The sequence below is a fragment of the Erpetoichthys calabaricus genome, chromosome 11 (assembly GCF_900747795.2).
Source record: "Erpetoichthys calabaricus chromosome 11, fErpCal1.3, whole genome shotgun sequence".
In the NCBI taxonomy this organism is placed as follows: Eukaryota; Metazoa; Chordata; class Cladistia; order Polypteriformes; family Polypteridae; genus Erpetoichthys; species Erpetoichthys calabaricus.
In genome coordinates, this window is record NC_041404.2 from 19,554,761 (window position 1) to 19,567,165 (window position 12,405).

Below are 12,405 nucleotides of genomic sequence, written 5' to 3' on the forward strand. Positions count from 1 at the left end.
TAATTTGGAATCCATTACATCATTACAGAAGGACTTGGATAGCATACAGGCTTGGGCAGATTTGTGGCAGATGACATTTAATGTCAGTAAATGTAAAGCATTACACATAGGAAGTAAAAATGTTAGGTTTGAATACACAATGGGCGGTCGGAAAATCGAGACTACACCTTATGAGAAGGATTTAGGAGTCCTAGTGGACTCTAAGCCTTCGACTTCACCTACAGTGTTCAGAAGCCATTAAGAAGGCAAACAGAATGTCAGGTTATATAGCATGATGTGTGGAGTACAAGTCCAAGGAGGTTCTGCTCAAGCTTTATAACACACTGGTGAGGCCTCATCTGGAGTACTGTGTGCAGTTTTAGACTTCAGGCAGTGCTAGAAAAGGTCCAGAGAAGAGCGACATCCAGGGTTAAAGGGGATGAATTACGAAGAAAGATTAAAAGAGCTGAGCCTCTTCAGTTTAAGCAAAAGAAGATTAAGAGGTGACATGATTGAAATGTTTAAAATTATGAAGGGTATTAGTACAGTAGATCGAGACTGTTGTTTTAAAATGAGTTCATCAAGAACACGGGGACACAGTTGGAAACTTGTTAAGGGTAAATTTCACACAAACATTAGGAAGTAAGACTTTATGGACTTTCGAAACCCAATGATGTTATTTTAGAAGAATTAAATGGATAGGACTGGCGAGCTTTGTTGTGCTGAATGGCCTGTCCTCGTCTGCTTCTACTCTCATTAAGTCAGCAGTGTGGCCCAAATAGGTGCCCAACGGTGCAGCTGGCAACAGTGGTGACCCCAGAGGCAGTGAGCCGACACAGACAAAAGTAGCACACAGCAGAGCCAACAGATGTACAGGCTGACATTTAATACCCGTGGGTGAAAAGATTGACACTTAAACAAGTATAGTACAGGAGCAATAGAAAACTATATTTAAAACAAATCATCATACATTGGATCATTGAGGTGGAGTACAACTGAAACAGACTTGATAACAAAGGCGTCAATGACTGTCTTCCTTACTGTCACACACACACTCCCGGTCTGCACTCGTCTTCCTCACTCGCATTCGCTTCTGCATGAACTGCAATATCAACACAAAGCGCACAACAACTCCAAACTGGAAATGAGACCTGTAAAGGACAAACGCTGTACAGTGCGGCCTGTCATAATCTTATGGACTTTATATATTCTTGTAGAAAATCTTGTGAAACTTTGGTCACTTAAGTACTGGACTAGGCAAAATAAAAATTTCCAGCTTTTTTTTTTCTTGTTTAAATCATTTTTTTCTGTATTGGTTGATAATGTTTAAATTTCTTTTCCACATACATTGAATATACATTTATTTACAATTTACATAGAAGGAAAAAAAAACTTCTGATTAATACTCAAATGTTAAATATATACTAAATAAAGCCAAGATCCCCCAGGAACGATTCAATCAAAGACCCGTCATTGAAGCCCACCAGGTGTCTGATGTCACACGTTTGTTCTTTTGTGCCACATCAGCTCCTGGGGACGAAAGCTCCAAGTTACTGAAACGATTGCCTCAAAGCAAACCCGACACTCCTGGCATCGCCTCCCTGACTCGCTGCTGGTGTCGTTATTCAGGCACTTCTATCGGACCCCCTGCCCTGTCCTAACAAAAGGGTGCAGACCAGCCACTTGCTGGCCACATGATTGTGACTTTACTCTAAACTCCTAAGAGCCAAACTGCATCAACCCTGCAGCGTTTTCATTTTCTCTTTAAAACAGTGGTCTCAACCTGCCGCGGCATTCGAGTGCCAATCACAGAGGGCTGTCCCCCCACTCTGGGCAACTTCTCCAAGCCATCAGTCTGACCAGACTCTGCTGGGTGTTTGAAATCAATTAAGCCCCCCATTGTAATCACACTCACTCGCGAGAATTCAACTGTTTTTAAAGCCGCTTTTCGATGGAATTGTACAGCTGAGATTCTAAGCACGTAAAGGCACTATATCATGTATTACATCGAAACCACTGCTTTAAGATAGTCAGTCATTTCAAACTGCAGTCAGGTTTGTTTCTTTATATTTAATTAGTTTTGCAAAAAAAAATAAAAAGTACAGGCAAACAATGAAATAGAAAATATTAGAATGGTTTCTTAGACTGGTCATGTGCAGACTTCCGTTTAAGTTTGGGGGTGTCGGAGGTACAGCAGGCCAAAGGATATCTGAAAATCGGAGACCCGTCGCCATCTACCCCCACATCAGCTTGCATGCACTTTTTTCATAAAAGGACGCCTCACATGTACACACAAATGTGCTGTGATACAAAACTCCTGCACACGACTGGTGTCTTATCTGTAGACGTGGCGGTGGGCGTCCCTGAACAATGGCACTGACTGATGTCACAGAGCAGTCATAACATGGCACCTGACTGGTAGAAAGGAAACGGACATCTTAATATGTGTTGTTGTCCCTTGGAAGAAGCCCCCATAGCAGTTCTGTTCACTTTTCTGAAATATAAAACTAGAAAGGGTGAAGGTGGCTTAGTGTGACACCTCTGGGCCAGCCCTTTATCTACTCGTGTTAAAACCTTGTGTCACCTAAAATGTCACAGTGCTTGAATTAGAGGACAAGTTTCATTTTCTGACCAGTTATTTTTATAATCATTGAATTTATGTACAGTTACTAATATAGTTTACATAATACATCTTGTTTATATATGTAAATATATATATATATATATATATATATACACACACACACACATATGTATATATGCATATATATATATATTAACATATATATATATATATATATACATTATATCTATAAAGAGAGAGAGAAAGTGAGAAATGTTCTGATCAAACCTGCAGTGTTCAACCTGACATTGTCATCGCATGATTCATTATTAGATTGTTCAAAATTCAACTTACCATCTGAAAGAGTCAACAGAACAAAACTGTATGGAGAGAAAAATAATATACAGTATACATTTATATTTACCCAGGAAGTGGGAAACATGCATAATGAAGCAAAGAAAACTTGCGTGGTAAAATAATATTGAGACGTACCATTTCTTTTTTTAAGCACTAGTGCATACAATATACTGGACAAGACATTAATTCAAAAGTATTGAGTGGAATTAATTTTTAAGATACTCTACTCTCCCTTTTATTTTTTTTTTGTGCAGCCATTTTTAAACTTTGCTCATACTTTCCAGAAGAGGCCAGGTGTTTTTTAGATTTTATTCACTTTATATTCTGGTTAATAAATGTGGCCTGCTTTGGATGAAGGTGTCTGCTTTTCATTGGGGATATTCATTAAGGTACATAAGTAGGTGGAATTTCTAGTTTCTCACATCACCCGTTTTATTCAAGTGTCTTGTAAAGGTGACTTTTTTAGTGGATGCCATTAAAATAAACGCTGATATGAAGGCTCTAGCTTTGATTTCCAGAGTTGGAAAACAAAACCTGTGGGCCTCCTGTTGTGAAACAATACAAGAAGACAAGTAAGACAAGAAGTACATAAGCACATTCTGCACATAATTTGCTGGTGTGAACAAAGTGATATTCAACAGGAGCACATTAACTGTTTATGCTCACCGACAGTGCCCCAGAATCTGACTTTAACAGAAAAATTGTCACTCCCAGAATCTCAGTCATAAACAGGCTATGGCACAACTGTAACAGCCTTATGTAGGGAATCATAATGGAAAAATGCAACCCTGGCTTTGGTATAATTAATTCACTGATTTGATACATTATTTCAAATCAAACTCTTGGAACCTAGGCATACATTTAAAAAGATGAGTCTACCAAGCTGAAATAGCAACTAAACATCTGCCTGTGGATAGGATGGATGCTCTGATCTGCTGAAATGTACACATGAAATGTAATCTTCTGTTCTATAGCGTGCTTCTCTGTTTCATCTCTACTTGTCCCATTGCTGGCGGTGCAGTTTCCAAAGAAGCAGTCCAAGTAGAATGTCCTGAGATTTGTTCAATGTGCTAAATGACATGAAGACAAAATGTTAAATGAGCCCATGCAAATCCATCTTCATTGCTTAAGGGACTTTTTTTTTTTATAAACAGAATGACCTGAGAGTTGGCTACAAAAACTGGAATCTAAATAGCGTAAATTACTTAGTAAATGATGATCTGGGATCCTAATTCAGCAATTTTTCTATTGTAGCATCATCAAACAACAGAATACATGGACTTCTGGATCTGGTATAATATTCAAATTGACCAGAAAGTGTTCCGGTATATCCTTCTTTAAAGTGCTAACTCCAAATGTGGTGACAATAACTGTTAAGCAAAAAACAGTTACAGTGAGAGCAATAACTTGGGAAATTTGGAATGTAACACATGCAATTACTTTTGGTTTAGGCCTAATTTAGGAAATAAAATTCAAATAATGTAAATCATTAAGATTTAACAAGGAAAATATCAGTGATTGTGTTCATGTCTAATGACAACTCACGTGTTCACAAAATGAGAGAATAATGTGAATGAAAATATCCAAAAGTTAAGATTTTTTACCACTTTTTGGGAACTTAAACCCTCCAGTGTAATAAATGGACAATAACCATTACAGCTTATTACTTATTAAGTTGAGAGGAAAAAATATCTTTACAAACTTGAGAGTCTGCACTTAGGACTATACAGTAGAAACATGGTTCATGAACGTCTCTGAACACGTACAAATCGGTTTATGACCAAAAAGTTCGCCAAACTTTTGCCTCGGTTCACGACCACCCACTTGGTATACGAACAAGCCAGTTTCCTTTTCGGTTTGTACGTGTTCAGTCTCTCCCTGTGCATTTCCTGTGCAGCGAGCAAGAGAGAGAGAGCGAGAGAGCGTGCGACACACACACACACACACACACACGAGAGAGAGACGCAGACACACAAGCAGCGTGAGAGAGCTGGATGCATAAGGTAGGAAGGCAGTTAAAGAATGCACTGGGCTTGATATTGTTTTCACTTCTGTTTACAGCGATCGGTTCGTAGCGTGCATTGTTGCAATGTCACTTTTCTTGGTGGTTTATTAAATTACGGATTTTTTCAAATGTTCATTTTTTTCCCTGTGCTTAAAACTCGTTAAAAAAAAAGTGTTTTTAGCCAGCGGTTGGTAGCTCTATAGCACGAACTATTGCAGTGTTAGTTTTCTCTGTTGTTCAAGGTTTTCTCAGTGTTATTAAATGTTTTTACATTTAGTTTACTATTACGCTGTGCATTCTATGGTTTACTTAACTATATTTGTGCTTAAAAACTTATATTTTAAAAAAATATATATATTTACATACAGTTCGTATGGTCTGGAACGGATTAATTGTATTTACATACAATCCTATGGGGGAAATTGCTTCAGTTCACGACCAAATCGGTTTACGACCAGAGTTTTGGAATGAATTATGGCCGTGAACCAAGGTTCCACTGTACTTAGTTAGCTGGTCAGAATTTGCAAGCTTGTATTCACTGTTTGTCTTATTTGATCACCTCTTAACATTTCTCAGCTTCATTTAAAATATTTTGCCAGCAAGAACAACCATACAATAAAAAAAATGTTTATTGATTAGAACATGCTATGGTAAAAAAAAATAATAATAAAAATGACACATTCAGTGTTAATGCCAGATTTATACATACATGATTGCATTACTGAAATCTAGACATTCTTCTATTTGGTACAGTGCACTATACTGTACATTCTGAGATGCCAGGTGGCTGCCTTTTACTGGAGCTCTCTCTCTATTTATTTTTTGGGGGGACAACTTCCTCTCTTTTTTCCTACAATTATTAATACATTTAATTATTATTAATATTAAGATTTTGCCTCTGGCTTGTTACTATTTATCTTAAATAATTTTTTTAATCGAAGATATGCTTCTGCCATAGCAGACGCACACCTGAGTGGTTGGCCCATATCAACTGCCTATCACATATCACAGGAGATGGGAACTTGAAAGTGATCACAGTGTGGGCAAAGAGCATCAGAAGAATCAAACTGTTTGCAGTCTTAAAGATGTCGAAACCTTCATGTAAAACTGTCCTATGCAACATGTACTGCCTACTGCTTCATGTAGCAGTATTGTGCAGGTCTTTATGACCACTAATGTTTTAGAAGTAATATGGTGTCTAGTAATTTTACTTTGATATTGTTGCTTGTGCAGAGATTAATTGTAATATTAAATCCAGTAGACTCAGATAATGGTTATACTTTAGTTTTAAATGCTAGACATTTTAAATCATTGGCTAAGCATACTAGATACCTTATGTGAAGCTGAGAATTTGTTGGGAGTAAGTGCAAATGTTGGTACACGTACTATTCTTTAAGCTGATTATAATACAGAACTTCAAATTTTTTTTGGAAAAAACTGGACATACATTAATTTATAATCGAAATTAAAACCAACAACTCAGACAGAATGATTTCAAGTCCATTTCAGGCAAAACAAGGGACAGACTGACGCTTATGTATCCCCCCCAACTCAGTTTATTTGCTCAGTAAGACAGAGACACCAGGAGAAATCCGCTGTTTATCGCAATCCAAAGACATCCACTGTAAACAGTTTGTATGCAGTGACAGAACCTCAGCTTTTAAACTCCAGTCCACAGAAAAGTGCATGTCATATAAGACAGGATATAATATACAGTGGTGTGAAAAACTATTTGCCCCCTTCCTGATTTCTTATTCTTTTGCATGTTTGTCACACAAAATGTTTCTGATCATCAAACACATGTAACCATTAGTCAAATATAACACAAGTAAACACAAAATGCAGTTTGTAAATGATGGTTTTTATTATTTAGGGAGAAAAAAAATCCAAACCTACATGGCCCTGTGTGAAAAAGTAATTGCCCCCTTGTTAAAAAATAACCTAACTGTGGTGTATCACACCTGAGTTCAATTTCCGTAGCCACCCCCAGGCCTGATTACTGCCACACCTGTTTCAATCAAGAAATCACTTAAATAGGAGCTGCCTGACACAGAGAAGTAGACCAAAAGCACCTCAAAAGCTAGACATCATGCCAAGATCCAAAGAAATTCAGGAACAAATGAGAACAAAAGTAATTGAGATCTATCAGTATGGTAAAGGTTATAAAGCCATTTCTAAAGCTTTGGGACTCCAGCGAACCACAGTGAGAGCCATTATCCACAAATGGCAAAAACATGGAACAGTGGTGAACCTTCCCAGGAGTGGCCGGCCGACCAAAATTACCCCAAGAGCGCAGAGACGACTCATCCGAGAGGTCACAAAAGACCTCAGGACAACGTCTAAAGAACTGCAGGCCTCACTTGCCTCAATTAAGGTCAGTGTTCACGACTCCACCATAAGAAAGAGACTGGGCAAAAACGGCCTGCATGGCAGATGTCCAAGACGCAAACCACTGTTAAGCAAAAAGAACATTAGGGCTCGTCTCAATTTTGCTAAGAAACATCTCAATGATTGCCAAGACTTTTGGGAAAATACCTTGTGGACTGATGAGACAAAAGGTGAACTTTTTGGAAGGCAAATGTCCCGTTACATCTGGCGTAAAAGGAACACAGCATTTCAGAAAAAGAACATCATACCAACAGTAAAATATGGTGGTGGTAGTGTGATGGTCTGGGGTTGTTTTGCTGCTTCAGGACCTGGAAGGCTTGCTGTGATAGATGGAACCATGAATTCTACTGTCTACCAAAAAATCCTGAAGGAGAATGTCCGGCCATCTGTTCGTCAACTCAAGCTGAAGCGATCTTGGGTGCTGCAACAGGACAATGACCCAAAACACACCAGCAAATCCACCTCTGAATGGCTGAAGAAAAACAAAATGAAGACTTTGGAGTGGCTTAGTCAAAGTCCTGATCTGAATCCAATTGAGATGCTATGGCATGACCTTAAAAAGGCGGTTCATGCTAGAAAACCCTCAAATAAAGCTGAATTACAACAATTTTGCAAAGATGAGTGGGCCAAAATTCCTCCAGAGCGCTGTAAAAGACTCATTGCAAGTTATCGCAAACGCTTGATTGCAGTTATTGCTGCTAAGGGTGGCCCAACCAGTTATTAGGTTCAGGGGGCAATTACTTTTTCACACTTTTTTTGTAGGTTTGGATTTTTTTTTCTCCCTAAATAATAAAAACCACCATTTACAAACTGCATTTTGTGTTTACTTGTGTTATATTTGACTAATGGTTAAATGTGTTTGATGATCAGAAACATTTTGTGTGACAAACATGCAAAAGAATAAGAAATCAGGAAGGGGGCAAATAGTTTTTCACACCACTGTATTTCATAATTAATGACAGTAGTTTCTAAAATGTATGAACTTTATATTTTACCTCAATTAAATATTAAGGGTGGTAGCCCTGTTTGTGGGTTGAGATAATGGAATCAGGGTGTAAATTTGTTTTCATCATCGTATTTTTGTCCAACTGTCATTTTTAAGAAATAACAGACCTGCTTTAGGTTACATTGTTGATTGATGGCTTTCAATTTACCAAATTCAGGCTTTTAGGAACAGAAGCAGATTTAATGTTTCATATTCAGCAAGGGATCAGAGCAAACTCCTCTTCAGGATGATGGAATAAAATGAGTTATTATATTTCCATAACGAAAAGTTCACTTACAATAATGTACATTTTAGAGACACTTAAGATGGCTTATATAAAAAAATAAAAACAGCTTTGAAAAGAAAACAAAATCACCACTACAAAAACAAATAATAAAAGAAATCATTTACAAAAAGGAGACCAAGCGATATCTTCTGTATGCAAAATACATACAGGTGATCACTACAAAACAGCTAAGATTAGACATTAAATGCTGATAAAAGGCACAACTTTTCCCTTTCTGATATACAACTGTAAACTTTTAGCTGTGTGCATGCAAAAAAAAAAATTATAGTTTGAGCTATACAAAATGTCCTTAAAAAATCCCTTTCTGAACAAGTTAACATTTACATTTTATAGGTAAAATTTTAAAATAATTAAATATCAAATGTTTAAAATTTGCTGTTATTCTTATGTCCATCACTCTTGCATTGGCCATTTAGGTGCTCCATGTAGTGCATATTTAGTTCAAAAAGGCAAACACATTCTTTGCTGAGCCTCAAGAGGAATACCAAACTTAAATCATTTAAGGCAACTTTACATGTTGAAAGGCAGTCATTTTTGATGAAACATTAGCGCCTTGACATTTCCAGCTTTAAATTTTGGTATCTGGTGGCTGATTATTTCAGCTAACATCTCTGGATACTCCACACTAAGGGTTTTGTTCAAAAATGTGTAGAAGCAGAAACTCAGGAGACCGCCTACCAACTGTAAAGAAGAACACATTTTTTTTAGAATCATAAAATTTAAAAGCATTTAAAAACACACACAGTATTTAAGTCAGATACAAAATGAATACTGTATTTATATTTAAATATATTATATGAAATAAACATTATTGAAGAAGCGAAGCACAAGTTTACCTATTCCTAGACCACAGACATAACACTGTTTGCAATTTGGTGTAAATTTAGACTTTTTAATGTAAACAATATAAAGAACTAAGATGAACATAAATCTAGTGTTTAAGTCTTCATTATGCCTTCCATATTAGTCTGAGCTACAAAGATTAGTGCTAGCATTTTTACCAAAATGACCTACTTGCCAATATCTAGAATGATCCATTACTTTTAGCATTTTAAGATTAAGGATCCATTAATTTATCATAGCATAATTGTCATTCTTTACTCTTTTGCCAAAACTATAATTACAGAAATTATAAATCACATATTGCTTTCTTCACTGTCAAACTTTACCTTAGATTAGTTTACTTTAAAGTTTAGCTTACAGTTCTATTGTTGGAAACCTTAAGAACCAGAAAGATGGCTAAAAAATGCTTTAGTCTTTATACGTACATCTATTGTACAGTGCAATACATATTGCTTTTTACTGTAACTCTATTAAGGTATGCTTGTATAATAAATGTGGACAAGACCATTGTGTCTATCAAAAATCACATTTTAAGAATCTAACATATTTTTCTGATTTATGAACTACATCACTCTTTTAATTTAAAATGGCATATTCAAACCACTTCTAAAATTAAAAAAATCACTAGACTTTCTAGTAACTTAGCATAAAACTTACTTCATGCATACTATCCAAGAGTTTAGTAAGCTGGTAAAATCTCTGCCAGTTCTGGCTGGAGTTTTCCTCTCTCTTTACAATGGCTCTTCCAAGTTCCCTTATGTAAGTCATGCGAAGATCATCAAATACTTTTTGACTTCTAAGACCTTCTTTTGGAACTGTGGGAGAAATTATTAATGTAATTATGAATTATACTAATTATTCATATTTAATGTGATAAACAATGACACGTGTTAGGAAAGCTGGTCGTACAACTGACAGAGAGATGATGTTTTCATTACCTTTACGAGACCTACATATTTTTGGTTTAACCATGTCCAAGTTGCATTTTGTCAGGAGAAATAAGTATTTTCCTTAATGAAATATGCAGTTTGAGCCTGCACCACAAATAGAATACAATTTGCACAATGACATGAAGCAGATGCAGGAAATGTCAGAATTGAATGTAATTAGGCTAATCAAAATCATACAGAATTTTAATGAAACGTTTTACTACTTTGTCCATCTTTAGGTTATGTCACTGGCAACTTTTTCTGTCCAATTGAACCATTACACACAACATAAAAGATGACGGGAAGGTCAAATATGTGAACCATAAAGATAATTCAAAGAATTGTGCAGTTGTCATATCTCTCTCTTAAATGTTGTTGATTTAACAGTCTATTTGTTCAAGATTATTAATTGAAGTTTATCCATCCATCCATTGTCTCCCGCTTATCCGAGGTTGGGTCGCGGGGGCAGCAGCTTGAGCAGAGATGCCCAGACTTCCCTCTCCCCGGCCACTTCTTCTAGCTCTTCCGGGAGAATCCCAAGGCATTCCCAGGCCAGTCGAGAGACATAGTCCCTCCAGTGTGTCCTGGGTCTTCCCTGGGGCCTCCTCCCAGTTGGACGTGCCCGGAACACCTCACCAGGGAGGCGTCCAGGAGGCATCCCGATCAGATGCCCGAGCCACCTCAACTGACTCCTCTCGATGCGGAGGAGCAGTGGCTCTACTCTGAGCCCCTCCCGGATGACTGAGCTTCTCACCCTATCTTTAAGGGAAAGCCCAGACACCCTGCGGAGGAAACTCATTTCAGCTGCTTGTATTCATGATCTCGTTCTTTCGGTCATTACCCATAGCTCATGACCATAGGTGAGGGTAGGAACATAGATCGACTAGTAAATTGAGAGCTTCGCCTTGCGGCTCAGCTCCTTTTTCACCACGACAGACCGATGCAGAGCCCGCATTACTGCGGATGCCGCACCGATCCGTCTGTCGATCTCACGCTCCATTCTTCCCTCACTCGTGAACAAGACCCCGAGATACTTGAACTCCTCCACTTGGGGCAGGATCTCGCTACCAACCCTGACAGGGCACTCCACCCTTTTTTCCGGCTGAGGACCATGGTCTCGGATTTGGAGGTGCTGATTCTCATCCCAGCCGCTTCACACTCGGCTGCGAACCGATCCAGAGAGAGCTGAAGATCACGGCCTGATGAAGCAAACAGGACAACATCATCTGCAAAAAGCAGTGACCCAATCCTGAGCCCACCAAACCGGACCCCCTCAACGCCCTGGCTGCACCTAGAAATTCTGTCCATAAAAGTTATGAACAGAATCGGTGACAAAGGGCAGTCCTGGCGGAGTCCAACTCTCACTGGAAACGGGTTCGACTTACTGCCGGCAATGCAGACCAGGCTCTGGCAACGATCATACAGGGACTGAACAGCCCTTATCAGGGGGGCCGGTACCCCATACTCTTGGAGTACCCCCCCACAGGATTCCCGAGGGACATGGTCGAATGCCTTTTCCAAGTCCACAAAACACATGTAGACTGGTTGGGCAAACTCCCATGCACCCTCCAGGACCCTGCTAAGGGTATAGAGCTGGTCCACTGTTCACGACCAGGACGAAAACCACACTGTTCCTCCTGAATCCGAGGCTCGACTATCCGACGGACCCTCCTCTCCAGGACCCCTGAATAGACTTTTCCAGGGAGGCTGAGGAGTGTGATCCCTCTGTAGTTGGAACACACCCTCCGATCCCCCTTCTTAAAGAGGGGGACCACCACCCCGGTCTGCCAATCCAGAGGCACTGTCCCTGATGTCCATGCGATGTTGCAGAGGCGTGTCAGCCAAGACAGTCCTACAACATCCAGAGCCTTGAGGAACTCCGGGCATATCTCATCCACCCCTGGGGCCCCGCCACCAAGGAGTTTTTTGACCACCTCGGTGACCTCAGTCCCAGAGATGGGGGAGCCCACCTCTGAGTCCCCAGGCTCTGCTTCCTCATTGGAAGGCATGTTAATGGGATTGAGGAGGTCTTCAAAGTACTCCCCCCAC

General features: G+C 39.0%; 1 protein-coding gene across 4 annotated transcripts in view; it reads right to left on the reverse strand.

Annotated features, from left to right (window-relative positions):
* Positions 1-850: 850 nt before the first annotated feature.
* The window catches only part of nr3c1 (nuclear receptor subfamily 3, group C, member 1 (glucocorticoid receptor)), a 163,695-nt gene continuing 152,140 nt past the window's right edge, over positions 851-12,405 (reverse strand). For all 4 annotated transcript variants that reach the window (XM_051933468.1, XM_028812774.2, XM_028812777.2 and 1 more), the window contains exons 8-9: positions 10,085-10,242; positions 851-9,265 (exon numbers count right to left, since the gene is read on the reverse strand). In XM_051933468.1, the coding sequence (XP_051789428.1) occupies positions 9,113-9,265; positions 10,085-10,242 (311 nt within the window). In that variant the 3' untranslated portion in view covers positions 851-9,112. The remainder of the gene's footprint in view (positions 9,266-10,084; positions 10,243-12,405) is intronic.